The sequence below is a fragment of the Misgurnus anguillicaudatus genome, chromosome 11, assembly GCF_027580225.2.
Source record: "Misgurnus anguillicaudatus chromosome 11, ASM2758022v2, whole genome shotgun sequence".
NCBI classification, from domain to species: domain Eukaryota; kingdom Metazoa; phylum Chordata; class Actinopteri; order Cypriniformes; family Cobitidae; genus Misgurnus; species Misgurnus anguillicaudatus.
This window is the reverse complement of record NC_073347.2, coordinates 35,172,432-35,187,689: the sequence shown is the minus strand read 5'-3', so window position 1 is coordinate 35,187,689 and position 15,258 is coordinate 35,172,432. Positions and strand designations below refer to the sequence as shown.

Here is a 15,258-nt window from a genome sequence, read left to right as displayed (position 1 = left end):
CTGAGGCTGCAAGCAATTAACGTGCAGACTGGGACAATTCAAAGATAACATAGGCTTCATTTGGGGTAAGTCATCATTTTTCAGCCCTGTTAGATTAAATTATAAAGCCTCGATGGTATGAACAGTTTGACCCCATGCTCGCGCACCCGATAGTCATTCAATGTTTACAAACCTTGAAGGGGTCTATATAGCACTTAAAATGGTTCCTCTATGATTACGAGCCAAGAACCACTTTTAGTGCTATTTATCACCGTTTGTTTTTAGAGTAGGGAATGTGATTGGTTGAACCTGATCGAGTATGAAAAAATAAAATGGCACCCAAGAAAAGGTCTGGATCCCAAATTTAGTGTAAATAACGTTATATTTTTACTCCTTTTTATTGCATTTTTAGCGGGAAATTAGTATTGCAGTTTTCAAATATGGAATAAGTTATCACAAAGGCGCTCTTTGTTTATATTTCAAGCAGAATTCCATTATACTGCATATGAAGGCTGTCCGAATACGTTTTCCGGAGCTGCCTTCATGCTGCCGAAGTGAGCCAACAAGACAGCTACCTTTTGTTTCGGACGCATTCGTTGTCTTGTACAACGACAGGTTTGTCCTTTGTCAGCTAACATATGTTTTTGAAATAAAAGGGAACATTTCACAAGACTTTTTTAAGATGCAAAATAAATCTTTGGTTTCCCCGTACGTATGTGAAGTTTTAGCTCATAATACCATATAGATAATTTATTATAGCATGTTAAAATTGCCACTTTATAGGTGTGAGCAAAAATTTGCTGTTTTTTGGATATCCTTTTAAATTTAAATGAGCTGATGAAATGCAAACACTGTCATGGTGGTTTGTTGCAATTGAAACCTAATTGTGTTGTCAATTATTTTGTCTCTCTCTATCTCTGCACTAAATAGCAGTGCCTTGGTTGGATAGTGCAGATTAAGGGGCGGTATTATGATGATAAGATCCCCTTCTGACATCACAAAGGGATCCAAATTTCAATGACCTATTTTTTACATGCTTGCAGAGAATGGTTTAGGTTTACCAAAACTAAGTTACTGGGTTGTTGTTTTTTCAAAGTTGATAGAAGCACTGGTTACCCAATTATAGCACTTAAACATGGAAAAAGACAAATTTTCATGTTTAAGTGCTATAACTGGGTCTCCAGTGCTTCTATCAACCTAGAAAATGTGAAAAAGATCAACCCAGTAACCTAATTTTGGTTAACCATTCTCCGTAAGCATGTGAAAAAATAGCTCATTGAAATGTGGCTCCCTCTGTGATGTCAGAAGGGGATAATACCGCCTCTTAATCTGCAATGTTCAACCACGGCACTGCCATTTAGTGCAGAGATCAGCTCATTTCCATGTTAAAGGACACACCCAAAACGGCATATTTTTGCTTACACCTACAAAGAGACAAGTTTAACATGCTATAATAAATTATCTATATGATATTTTAAGCTAAAAATTCACATACGTACTCTGGGGACACCACAGATTTATTTGACATCTTAAAAAAGTCTTGTGAACTGTCCCCTTTAAAGGGATAGTTCACCCAAAAATGAAAATTCTGTCATCATTTTCTAACTCTCATGTTGTTACAAACCCCAAGCAATTTCTTTGTTCTGATAAACAATGAAGAAAAGGAAGATATTTTGAGTATTTTTTGTAACTAAACCATTCGTGGACCCCATTAACACATTACTTAGGAAAAAAGAATACTATGGAAGTAAATGGGGTACACAAACAGTTTGGTTACAAACATTTCTTAAAATATCTTCCTATGTGTTTATCAGAAATTTATACAGGTTTGTAACAACACGAAGGTGAGTTAATGATGACAGCATTTTCATTTTGGGTGTACTATCCCTTTAAGGGGCGAGCTGTTGGTTGCAATTTGCAATCCCACCACTAGATGCCGCCAAAATTGACACACCACCCCCTTTATCCTCCCAAGACCCAAGCTTTGGTTTGTCTTCTTTTTTTTCAGATTTCTTCCAGCTATTTGGGGTTAGGAAGAACCAATAAATATAATAACCAAATATTTTTCTTTGAACATAAAGCAGTGTAATTGTCCACGTTTGTGTACAGGTTCCAGTTAAACAGAATTAAGTATTATGGTGCAAACAACAATGGTGTTTACATTGTTATATTAGTATATTTAATTTGGTAGAAATTAAGAGAGCTTAAAATATTGTTTTGTGGAGGCCCTGAAATAATAAGGTTGAGAAACACTGGATTAAAAGCAGCATAGAAAATAATAAGTCAAACCCCTATAGTTATTGTGATACTGTCTCTCTCTCTCTCTCTCTCTCTCTCTCTCTCTCTCTCTCTCTCTCTCTCTCTCTCTCTCTCTCTCTCTCTCTCTCTCAGGTCATTTAGACTTGGCTGGAGTCATCCTGCAGAGGTTTAAACCCGTATGCCTTGACAGCTGATCTCTTCATAAAACATAGCACCACAGGGAGCGCCATTTATGACCGTCGCTATAAACACCAATAGGTTGGTAATGAGAAATGTCGATAAAAATCTCACCACCGAGATCTATTGCCTTTAATGTTAAGGATAAGCGGTTCCCACTTCCGAACAACGAGAATCCCATTTTCTAAATATGGCACCATATATCAAACGCTGTCAGTGCATCATGGGTAAATATGACTATACAGAAGCTCATCCCCCCTCTTCCCTATTTTATTTTACTTTTATTTATTAGTTGTTTTTTGTGTAATGCAATGCTGTTTGTGTATCTCAAAGCAAGCCATATACAGTACATATATAGTATTAAATGGTAGCTAATACTTTTAAATTGTTAGATAATTGATTGTCTATAGACGCTTATTACCCTTCATTGCTTTAACTGAAAGACCATGAACAAAGACTCGCACAATGTGATTGGGGCATAATTTGCTCTCTGATGATTGTCCTTCACTGGTAGTAAATCAGCATGGCAATAATGCCCCAGGGAAATGGGCAGTAGAGCCCATATGCCCCAGAGTCACAGGATGGTCCCTGCAGGCATCACTACACATGAGTGCCCACCCACAACATGAGGACTGACCACACTACTAACACATCAACAATGCAATAGAGAGTCTGCTCTCCTTGCAGGAAAAATCACAAAGGTCAACTTCTAAAACAGAGGGATGGTTGGTTGTTGACAAGGGTCACATTGCCCTAAATTGACCTATAATTCTCCGTAAGTCATAACGTGTGAGAAAAGTTTGCCGTACGTGATCGGTGCATCCAACATCAAGGTTAGAGAAGTCACACAGTCACACGCTAGTTCTAAATCTCCTGTCCCCGGTGCGGAGAGAGGGGCTTTTATTTCATAAGCAATAACGTTATCCATGAATCTGTCCCTCTTTGGTGATAAGAAAAGATAGGATTATTAAAGGACATGGTATTCGCAGCTAAATATAATTTACCTTCATCTGTCGAGGGCAGAACTGATCATGTGTATTATACTTTTACATAGCAGATGTCAGTGATTATTTATTGCCTCATTTAAAAATTATTAGGTGGTCTTGGAATTAAGATTTCTTGGTGCTTTAGCCTTGACCTCATAATTTGGATTGGCTGATATTTCAGTGCCCCCATTCTATTGACGTGTTCTTTAAATGTGATGCTATAAAGGGATAAAAGGAAAATTTAGTTTTAAAACAATTAATTAACTATTCATTTATTTAATTTATATATGTATATATATATATATATATATATATATATATATATATATATATATATATATATATATATATATATATATATATATATATATATATATATATATATATATATATATATATATATATATATATATATATATATATATATATATATATTCACATTCATATATTTATTTATTTAGATTTTTATATTTTTTATATTATATATAAATAAAAAAAATTACATAAATACATTTTTTCTTGAATGTACACATGTATGTGTGTATTTATATATACATAGTAATTACACACATACACATACAAATATATTATGCAAACACAAACTTTTATTTTGTATTTAATCGTGATTAATCTTTTGACAGCCCTAATATATATATATTGTAGATGTATGTTTCATATTGTAGCAAAAATGTACTTTTTTTTGCATTTATTTCTTTTTAAATCAGGCACATTGCATTAAAGAATAATTTCAATAGTATACTGGATTTACTTAAAAATATAGTGCATCATTTTTGCGTCCACTTTTTTAAGTAACTTTTACTTAATTTTAAGCAATTGCGCAAGGGATTTTTTATTCATATCAAGTTCTCCTTTAGCACGATCACATCTTGCATTGAAATCACATTGCTTAGACTTTGCTTAGTAAAGGTACTGATAAAAAGCGTATAATATACAAAAACACAAGACATCTAATGAATGTAATAATTAATCAGGAATTTGATGTTTTAAAATTCTTCTGCTCATACACACACTAGAAAATATACAGTAAAAGGCACCTGTGACCTGTACACACCTTTAGCTCATGGCGTAGCCCTTTCTGAATGAGGAACAATTAGAGGAGAAATGAGGGCAGAAGCACTGGGGGAAATGGTTGGTGAAGACTTTATTGATTAGTGAGGTCTGCCTGTTCCAGATCTCAGTATAGCAATTATGCTGGTGTCAGCAGAGAGCAAAGCTATACATAAGACCTTCACCTCATCCGTCTACTGCCTAAACAGCATATGATCACATGTGTAGAGTACATTCATTTTCCATGAGACCATTTATGAGCTTTTAATGATAGTTTAATCCTCTGAGACCCAAATGCCGCTGGTTAAATGTTTTTCTTAAAAGTATATGAGTTATAGATTCCGAAATTAGTGCGAAATGTCACCACTGATGTGTTTAGGACAAACTTTCTTAAATCAGAGCAGAGCTGTACATATATAGTCATGTAAAATAGCTTACCTGGAATTTGCAACATTACATTTTTTATTCTAGTATTTTTGTTTTGTTTTCCTATAAAAATATTTTAAAATTCTAAAATCTAAATAATTTACTTGATGGATTAAAATAAATCATTAAAGCATGATATTAAAGGGATAGTTCAGCCCAAAATGAAAATGATCCCATGATTTACTCATCCTCAAGCCATACTCGATGTATATGATTATTTTTATTCAGATGAACACAATCAGAGTTATATTATAAAATGTCCTGGCTGTTTCGAGCTTTATAATGGTAGTAAATGGTGCTTTTGGCTTAAAGCCCCAAAAAAATGCATCCACCCTTCACAAAAGTAATCCACACAGCTCCAAGGGGTTAATAAAGGCCTTGTTAGGGCAATTGATGCCATTTTGTAAGAAAAATATAGTGACTAAATCATGGGGTAATTTTCATTTTTGGCTGAACTATCCCTTTAAGACTTGATTTCTGAAAAAAAATGCTTTAGATTTATTTTTCATAATCCACAGGCAGATATTTTGTTTTAAACCCACTTGATTTGGATACATTTGTTAAAGGTGCTGTAAAATATATGTACCTAGGCATATTGTAGATGAATAATAAGAATTCTGTACATGGTAATGACATATCGGTTGCTTAAAGTGTGTTTGTTTCCTCGTTTTTATGTAAACTTTGTGCATGCAAAAAACCGCTGGAAAACAGGCCAATCTCAACATAACACAGACTGTGATGTTACAGTTGAGATGTATGCCTCCAACATTAAATGACATTAAAAGTATGGAGATATGTATTATGTAATCACATACATGTTGCCCTTTTACCACAGTGACTCTCTGTGGGTTAAGCTTCCCCAACAAAAAGGCCCGCACGCAGTTCACCTAAACAGCTCAAGGTGAGGAAGCCATTGAATGATTTGGTTGTGCGTGGAAGGGACAAACACAATCTGTTTCCTCTGCAAATAGAGATGAATTTGGTTCTGCCTCCTTCCACTCCATCAGCCATGCCTGACCAGTTCAACCCAGTACCTCTCTCTCTCTCTCTCTCGCTCTCTCTCTCTAAACAGCCATAACCATTAATCCCAAACACCCTATTTATACTGCCTAATTGTGATGAGTATGAATTATCAATTATAGTGAGTACCTAATTGCCCTTCATAAAGTCAGCCTTCCCCTGGCTTTAAAGAGGGCTGTTTAAATAATGTAACTAATAGCTCTCTTCTTTACATGGAGAATATATCTTCATTTTTGAGCGCGCCGAGCGTGAGAGTCGCTCGTAATTTAAAGGGGCAATCGAGTAAAGGCATGCAGGTGGTTCCAGGGGGACTCATTAAGATTTAATGAATTATGATGCGACCTTCTGCGAACAATGTGCAATCAAAGCAAACGTTGAGTGACAGAACATCGGCCCCAAACCTCAAACTCACATGGAGGAGATACGGGTGTAATTCTTTCACGATAAATGTGAGTGCATCAACCCTGAAGAGTCTGTGATCACTTGCTGGTGCATAATGCTTGTATTTGAACTCAGCCAATGAGGTGTCTGGCACATGCGCATACGTTTAGCATGTGCATCTCTAAACACCTGACACGGGACATAGATGTGAGTCATGTCTAGTGTGACAGCTGACTGAGTCTTTGCTACTGACATTGACTGTACATAGATAGCCAAAGGCAGACGGACATTCATGTCCTCCGATGAGATTTCTTTTCACTCACCATCACTTATTTTGGACCTGAAGTATTTGATAGACGAAACGAATAGTTTTTGGTGATGACTTGGACTTTACTCAGTCAATATTAAAGATATCAAGATGTTCTTTACATGATGTAAGATGCCTTTTATGTGGAAAACGGTAAAAAATTTTCAAAGACTAGGTCACATATCGTTCTTCCTGTAGTATGAAGCTGTAGTTAAAGTAAAGTCGAGTGAACTGACCTTTACCTTAGGGAAAGTGTGTGTGCATGTTTAAGGGGCGAGGCCGATGTCCATGACTGTGTGACAGTGTCCCCTGGTGTAATTGCCCTTTTTTGCTATGATCCAGACCCTTAACAAATCACTCAGCCACTTTCCACATCTGCTGCATGTCAGCATCTGCCAGATGCGCTCACCCGTCCCGGACGCTGTCAGCGAGCCTTCATTACGCCTGCTGCCGAACAGGTAGAACCGTTTGGGCAATTACCAAACAATGCTGCCGACCTTGTGCTCGCTTGGTCGTCCTAAAACATCACTTTCATATCATGCCCAAAAGTTTTTGGGTAATGCTTTTGGCCAACACTGTTTACAAGGTTCCCATGGGTCCTTGAAATCCTTTAAAGTTTGTGAATCTGGGGAAAGAAATTCAAGGCCCCGGGAAGATTTTGAAATAGATACAGGCCATTGAAAGTGATTGAATCTCTTTTATGCAAGAAGTTTTCTGGGAAAAAAATCCATATTATTCACTGTGTAGTGTAGGATAATATCATAAAAATTCTTGACTTTTTTAGCACACGTGCTAAACTGTTCGCTTTGAATGCTTATATCTTCTGTATGCGAATGTTTATTCATGCCAAAATGCTTTAACACATGAAAACGTCTCGGGTTACGTATGTAACTGTTGTTCCCTGAGAAGGGAACGAGACGCTGCGTCTCCCTTGCCATACTTCCTGCATCCCTATAACGCCGTTTTTGGCAATATTTCAGATATAGATATATAATTCCTGGCTCCGGCGTCACCTTGTCTTTGTCGTTAAGCCTCATCATTGGTTGAATTTGATATACACATTCAGACACACTTACGCTTGGATGCGTCCTCAAAGTGTCATCGCAGTGACGCAGCGCGAGTTCCCTCGAAAGGAAACTGTAACAATGTATCTTAAAAGGTAGCACGATGTAACCTTGCTCTCACTCGAAATGTGTCCCCACATTAAGTGCTTTAATTTGAGGGTATTAGACCTGGAAAGTCCTTGAAAGGTCCTTGAATTTGAAGTTAACTAAGGTGTGTATTTAAAATGTAGAGTTACACGGTGCCATACAAGGTATTGTAAGGTTGCATTAAGAACATTTAACATCTACCTTTCTGTTTCACAAAATAAAGTTTAGTTAGTAATTGTGGTCACTTTATATAATTGGTTTTTAATAGGGTTAAATATTTTTTTTCTGCCACAGATACCTGGCAAAGAAGCCCCGAGATATGAAATATGCTGTACACTGACTGCATGCACTTAATGGCATAATACTTGTTTTTCACTGAATTTGTCCATGTAGACAGATAAGTCAATGTATTCTTTACCTGTAATCTGTTTACACCCCTCGTAAGATTTTTAAAGTCTCTTTTCCCCATTTAAACAAGGTACCTCATGAGACGTTTAGTACTCTAAAGCCGTAATCTTCAAAAGAGTGGCGTTTCGGCAGTTTCCCGGTCTTTTGTCCGCCTGCACTGCAGACAGGAATGAAGGGACAAAACCAAACAAAGAGTCCACGCCCATCCGTAAACAGAGCCCAACCCCAAGACGCGACTAAATGAACGATTCAACATTTACCAGACTGAGTTGGCCTCCCTGGTGCTCTGATGGTTTTATGGTTCAGGAGGTGGGGACGTTGAAACAGTGGGGAGGTTTGTCCATAAGTGTGCCCCCTCCCCAGGCTGTGCACCCTAGATTCCCCATCTTACCCACTTGTGTGTTCTTTATTTCCAGTACCTGAGCTTACATTTTGCCCCCTGGGCCACACTTTTGTGCTCCGGTCCTGTGTAAACAGATGTGCACACTGTCGAACCTGTAGAGAGGAAGTTGTAAACTCGCAGGAAAGACATCAGCCTCCATTCTTATGGACCTCACTCAGAGCAGGGCTCTGGGCATACACATGCTAATGCAAGCAAACAGTCCCGGTTCGGACCTCGACTGTCTGAAGTTTGAGCATGTTACAGCCATGTAATATACACTGCATGCTGCTAGCAAACAAGCAGAAATGCAACTGAATGGCAGTTGCCCTTTTTCAAAAAGAAAAGGATAGGAAATAACATTTTACACATAGGATTTGACATGATGTTTGCATATGTTTGGGGCGTACTGACAGTGCACTTGTCTTTTTGATCTACGGTGGTCCTCATAAAGTATTCGTAGATTTACTCTATGCCTAAATGCATAGATTTTATTGCATCAGATTATCAAAAAGTGGCATCTCCTGGAATTTCAAGCACAAAGTGCACTTTAAATTTCTTTTTACTTTTAATTTATCTAAAAACTTGTGATTTTGATCATTTTGTTAGGCTAATACAGTGACATTAATACTATATTCAAAGTGTCCAAAATACACTATTTTGAGTCTGAACTTGCAGATAAGGCCTTTTAGTTTTGATGTTATATTTTATTACACCTTCTGCGATAATATTTTCTTTCTGCTTCTGTTTTATCTCTTTTTATTTCTATGCAAGCAGTTAAGTGAACAAAATAAGTACCATTAAATCACTGGCTATACAGTCAGACAATAAAGTAGGACTTTTTATCAGTGTTGGACACACTTGTATTGATCCATCTCCGGACGATTGATGGCACAAAGTGAATGTGAAAATACTGACTTGTGCGATTGACTGAAGTAAACACGCTGAAGTAACCCATAGATTGCCAAAAAATAATTTTGTTCACAAATTGCAATTGGTACCCTTGATGGTAAAGTGGACAGCTTCATGTGCAATAATTATGCAATTAAAAATGTTAAACTATTTGCTATAGCCAAAACATGGATTTGTTAACTTAACTAATATTCAACCAATTTGCAAAACAGTTTTCTTAAATGCACTGAAATACAAGTCTTTAAAATTAAGGGTTTACCATCTGAAAAGAAAACATACATTCTTTAATTTATTCTTTAATTCGCTGTGCTCTAAACTTGACAAGGATTCATATTATAAAAAACAAAAATCCTAACACGTATATATACTGCAAAAAGCATTACATAACATTTATTTTAATGAGAGCATGCTAAAGATTTGATGCGACAGTGTTGTTCTTTAATGCCACTTGTCAGCCTGAGAACTTTTGTTTTGTTGGTCCATTCGTATTGATTGAAATAAGCGCAAGTTTAAATATCGAACCCTCTCAGCCAATCACGAGAGGTCCTGTTAAACGCTTGTGTTCGCGCGTCTCCTTTAATGGATCTGTTAAGAGCTGGAGCGCAGCGCACCTTCATCCACTGACATCTGAGCGCATCGCATCCGTCGACAAGCTGTTTTCACTTCACGTGACTGCTTAACAAGACATTAATATCAGAAATACTTCTAGACTTTGGACATCTTGGAAAATGCTTGAATATAAAGAGTCAGGAATGAAAACGACATCAAGTCACAGGATTTCTTTTTCAATTATTGACATACTGGATCCCCAAAAGTTCACAAGTAGAAAGACAGAAGCCTTATCGGAGACAAAACGAGCATCTCATTTGGAAAACACAGAATTTGGAAGTTTGGAGGAACAGGTCACAAGCAAAGAAAGTCATGGACACGGAGAATCTCTTCACATAAATACAGGTGAGAAATGTAACCAACACCACAATGTTACTGTAAAATGCGTAAAAATGTATATATGGTTGTATTGTTCCCAGTAAATGTAATATCTTAGCCTTCTGTTATAATGCAAAGGAAACAATATCTTATAGCTATAGTGTCACATTGTGTCATTAGACGATAGGATTTGACCTTTCCCTCATTTCCAACACTGCGTTTTCTTTAAGCAGGAGCAGCGGCTGAGTAAGTGATTGCCATTGGGACAGTCAGGGCAGATAATTGTTTAAATCGTCCCATTGAGAATGCCTGCGCTCACTTTGATCGATATCCCATTACTGGATGCTGCATATCTCCCTCCAGCAGCTTGCGCCTCCAAACTTCAAACCCCTGCCATGTCTGATCCCAAATATCGTTCGATTAAAACTTCCCTTTAAATAGATGACATTTATCGATTTGCCGACAAATATGAAACTCCATTAGTGCGCCTTGGCTAGATAGCAGAGCTGGATTTAACTAGGACTTCTTTCCGCAACATGACATTTGAGGCGATTTGTGATTTAGAAATTGTTTGGGGATTATGGTCTATTCAACCCCAGTGTCTCCTTTAAATCCACAGATAGACAGACGGACATTTGCAACCTTTCCCTGCAACATTTTCACACCGATTCATTTCATTGCCAGCAACTAGCTAGATTTTACCCAAACCTTTTTTCGCCCTAACTTGATAAAGTAGAGCTTTTTGTTGACTAAACTTTATTATTTTTGCGTTATTCTACACTTTTCATGCAGTTCTGTGGTTGTTATAAATGACTGTATTTACTTTTTTTATTTATTGACAGGAGATCATTCAGCTGAAGAGCATCAAAGATGTGTTAGGCTGCATCCTCCAGATCCAAACACTGAGTCTGACTCAGTGACTGCTCTCGAAAGCTCCGGATGTTCGTCTTGTGAAGATCCAAATGAAGCATGCGAAGACAAAGTCAACCCAGCATCGGATGATCTGGCACGCCAGCGACGCCAGCGTCGATCCGATCATCACAGTTGCGCGAAACCGCGCCGCGCCAGAACCGCGTTCACGTACGAGCAGCTGGTGGCCCTGGAAAACAAATTCCGCGTTACGCGTTATTTATCCGTGTGTGAGCGACTGAACCTCGCATTGTCCCTGAGCCTCACCGAAACACAAGTCAAGATTTGGTTCCAGAACCGAAGAACCAAATGGAAAAAGCAGAACCCTGGTGCTGAGAGCTCACTGCAAGCCGGAACGAACTCTCTGACTAGCATCAGCCCAACCTGTGGATCCACATCAGCGCTTCACCCTCCGTTCAGCACCGGGAATGTTATCTTTCATTCTGCTGTACCGCTTGCGCCCTCCGGTGCGCTCTTGCATCCGTTTTTGACCGATAGCTTTTTGCAGCCTGCATTTTTTACTCCACATTTATGAAGTAAAACGAATGGCCGTAAACTACCTGTAAATGTGAATTTATAAAGCTGAATTTTATAAATGTGGATTTATAAAGCTTCTTTTATATGTTTTTGGGGCGTATTTGGTTTTAAATTTTAAGATTGCAGCTTTAATATTATTTAATAGACTATTATATTATTTAAACGGCAGTTTGTTTTCATTAACAGTTTAGAGATATCAATACTTGTACCTCAAGAAATTATTTATTTCAAAGATCTGTTGACAGAAAACAAATATGATAAACAACTCTTGTAGATGTCTATATATATATAATAAACTGTGCCAGCAAGTAACCTACTGTAAATAAGTAGCATTACATTTTTTAAAGACTGCATTGAAAGACATTGGTGTGTGTGCATTTTGAACGTGGTCATTACTATCAATAAAATCACACTGAAATACATTTTTAAATGCTTTTTTTTATCGAAAGATACATTTATTTTTTCGTTGTACCAGTGCGTAATTCAAGAGTTAGAGACCTCTTCACGCTGATTGGTTGGATTACATGACCATGCTCCTTAGTTAAATAAACTTCTTTAAAAACAACATGGGTTTTTCTTTAACCACAGAAGAGTGTTTTTTTCTGAAACTTCCTAAAATGCACTTTTAACAAATCACAATTGCGCATTAACAATGCCAATTAATGTATTGTTTGTCATTTTATGTAATTCTGTTTTGAAAATGAGTGCAACATTTTACTTTTTATTTAGATTCCATTGGCAATTCACATATGTGACCCTGCATGTAAAAACCCAGCTAGAGTCAATTTTTTTGCGATGTACTCCATAAACCATAAACAGTGTAAAGAACATTCTGTGAAAAATAATCTTGCTATCTTTGACTGAGTAAGATCACGTCAAAGACTGAAATCAAACCTTAATGCTCCTAATCTCATCATTAGATTATGTGACTACAGACTGAATTTCACAGACAGGGCACATATGGTATACAAATAATAGTAACAGAAATGCTTTGACCAGCTGCAGACAGTGTGATGTTTGACTCTCATCACAAACGCTAGATGGCGTCATGTAGAAATAAAAACTAATGTAAACGTTTGTAGTTGTTTACAAAAGTTATGCTCCTAAAATATTCACCGTAATAATTATGTAATAAAATCAGCAAGTATATGTATAAAATGTGCCTCAATCAAACATCAGTTGCAAAGAAGTGCTACCTATGGCGTCAAGGGCATTTTTCAATAGTTTTCGAGTTTTATTCAAACACAAGAAAGTGAGACAGGTTGTTTAAATCAATTAGGCAACATGATTTACAGCCTTAAAGTCTCTGAGATCAAGAGGGCCTGGGAAATATTGATCTGAATGTCACTGCAGGCAGCTGTGGTCTAAGCAAAGCTATAACACAAGATGACCACTAGAGGACATTGTTGACTCAGATGAGACAAGAGTTGCTTTGACATTATAATAAGTGCTGCATGGTCTCAAAATTTGCTCTAGATTATATTGTTTGTAACAATAATGTGTTTATTAATAATCAACTCATCAATCAGCAAAGAACTTTTGATCCTTTATTGATTCCTGAGAGGAGTTTTGGTATATAATGTGTACTTGCATTAGACACATAAAGTTCTCAGATGCATTTAAATTAATTAGAAAATAACTAAAACTAAAGTCTCATAATGATGAGTTTAGGAGCATCAAAGTTTGATTTCATTCATTGACATGATCAGTCAATATTGAAGATATCAATGTTATATTTTCACAGAATGATCTTTACATTATGTACAATAGTTTTTATGTGGAAAACAATAAAATTGCATGGCTCACATGTCTACATACTACAACGTCTTTTCAATGTTCATGTGTTGCGGGAGTGTGATATTAGGTGGGAGTTTGTGCATTTGTGTAGGAGTATTGAATCCAGCCCTTATGGCCTGTGTGTGTTTCTGAACAACAGTCTGTCCAGTCTGTCATTTCATTAGCCTGTTCTCCAACTCAGGAGGAATATTAGTATGTCATTTCATTTACTTTTATTTGCTTTAATACTTAACCTAAATACAAATCATTTGATGAATTGCTGTTGAATACCTTTATGCTGACTGCTCAGTGCAATATTGCGATTATGTTCACAGTATATCATGGTCTCTCATTCCTTTTCGCTTACTCGTGCCAAGTTAAACATGATTCAGTTAACACAGAGTGCAACTGGCACTGCTGTTAAATTTTTTTCAGTGAGCTTCTCAACACAAGAACTTTCCCATTTATTTTCTCCCCATGCACACAACACAAGTGATTGCTAAGAGATGTGGCACCAAGTGACCAAGAGATATTGCTATGGAGACTTGAATGATGCTCAGTTATCTCCGGATTATCAAAACCAAATTGTATTTTTTGAACCACTAGTGCACCTAACCTAAATTCTCAGATGGCTCAGTTGGCACTTTGGCTCTATCAATCGAATCAAATCAAGCTTTAATTCTATAAGAAACAATGAGATTACAGACATCACCATTCATCAATGGTGTCAGCTTAGTGTAAAACAAAATAAGTTTGGGTTTTATTCTTGTTTGAAAACAGTTATTATTTCTCCAGTTTGATGGTGCTAGTACAGCTGAAATTTTCACACTTCACATCTCTATTTGTCAAGAGGAGTAACGTGACCCAGCAAGCAATATAGCCCTCTTTCCCAGTCTAGGTCAGGGGTTTTTAAACTAGGGTCTGGGGACCCCCAAGGGACCTCCAGAAGGTTCTAGGGCAGTGGTCTTCACTATTTTTTCATGAGATTCCCACTGATAGGTCAGAGCCAATAGGAGAGCCGCCTTTACAGCGAAGTTTCAAAAGTTACATCCAGTCATAAATAGCATGTCTGCTTCTCAATCTGTTGCAATGCAATAAATACAAATCATTCTTTATCATTTACCAGTCAAATTTATAACTGAGACAAGATGATTTCTCCTAATGACAAAACAGGATTTTAATGCTAAGCATTCTTATAATGTTGCAGTTTACAATCTCATTGCTAGACGGCGCTAAAATCTACACACTTGACCTTTAAAGAATCATTTATTTTGCTTTGTATCGTTCAACTATTTTATATCAGAGACATCTTTATCCTGGGGATCGTTGCTGCAGTACAAATAAATTTGAATTAAAATGTTTTTATACATTCAACTTTACTGTAAGTAACCAATTATATTTTTGTTATACATAAAATTGTTAATTGTTATATATTATATATATATATATATATATATATATATATATATATATATATATATATATATTATTTTTTTTTTTTTTTTTTTTTTTTTTGTAGGGGTCCCTCGCAAAAGGTTTAGCAAATTTGTGGGTCCTTGGCATCAACGTTTGAAAACCCCTGGTCTAGGATAAATACAGACCCAATATAGTCTAGCTAGCAAAAAGCAACCCACTTCTAGCAAAAAAATCTTTGAA

At 36.7% G+C, this 15,258-nt stretch overlaps 2 protein-coding genes across 2 annotated transcripts in view; both read left to right on the top strand.

Moving 5' to 3' along the window:
- The first annotated feature begins 2,367 nt into the window (after window positions 1-2,367).
- Window positions 2,368-15,258, top strand: part of prkg1a (protein kinase cGMP-dependent 1a) — a 123,037-nt gene continuing 110,146 nt past the window's right edge. The window contains exon 1 of the mRNA XM_055169773.2: window positions 2,368-2,496. Within this exon, the coding sequence (XP_055025748.2) occupies window positions 2,471-2,496 (26 nt within the window). The 5' untranslated portion in view covers window positions 2,368-2,470. The remainder of the gene's footprint in view (window positions 2,497-15,258) is intronic.
- On the top strand, window positions 9,252-12,370 carry nkx1.2la (NK1 transcription factor related 2-like,a). The gene is made up of 2 exons (XM_055169774.2): window positions 9,252-10,407; window positions 11,223-12,370. Exons 1-2 carry the CDS (start codon window positions 10,182-10,184, stop codon window positions 11,822-11,824), a joined length of 828 nt encoding a protein of 275 aa, XP_055025749.1. The 5' UTR covers window positions 9,252-10,181; the 3' UTR covers window positions 11,825-12,370.

Bases quoted from the DNA above. Each gene is read 5' to 3' on its own strand.
- nkx1.2la (XM_055169774.2), top strand. From the start codon at position 10,182: ATGCTTGAATATAAAGAGTCAGGAATGAAAACGACATCAAGTCACAGG. The intron at 10,408-11,222 runs GTGAGAAATGTA...ATTTATTGACAG, and splicing joins ATCTCTTCACATAAATACAG to GAGATCATTCAGCTGAAGAG.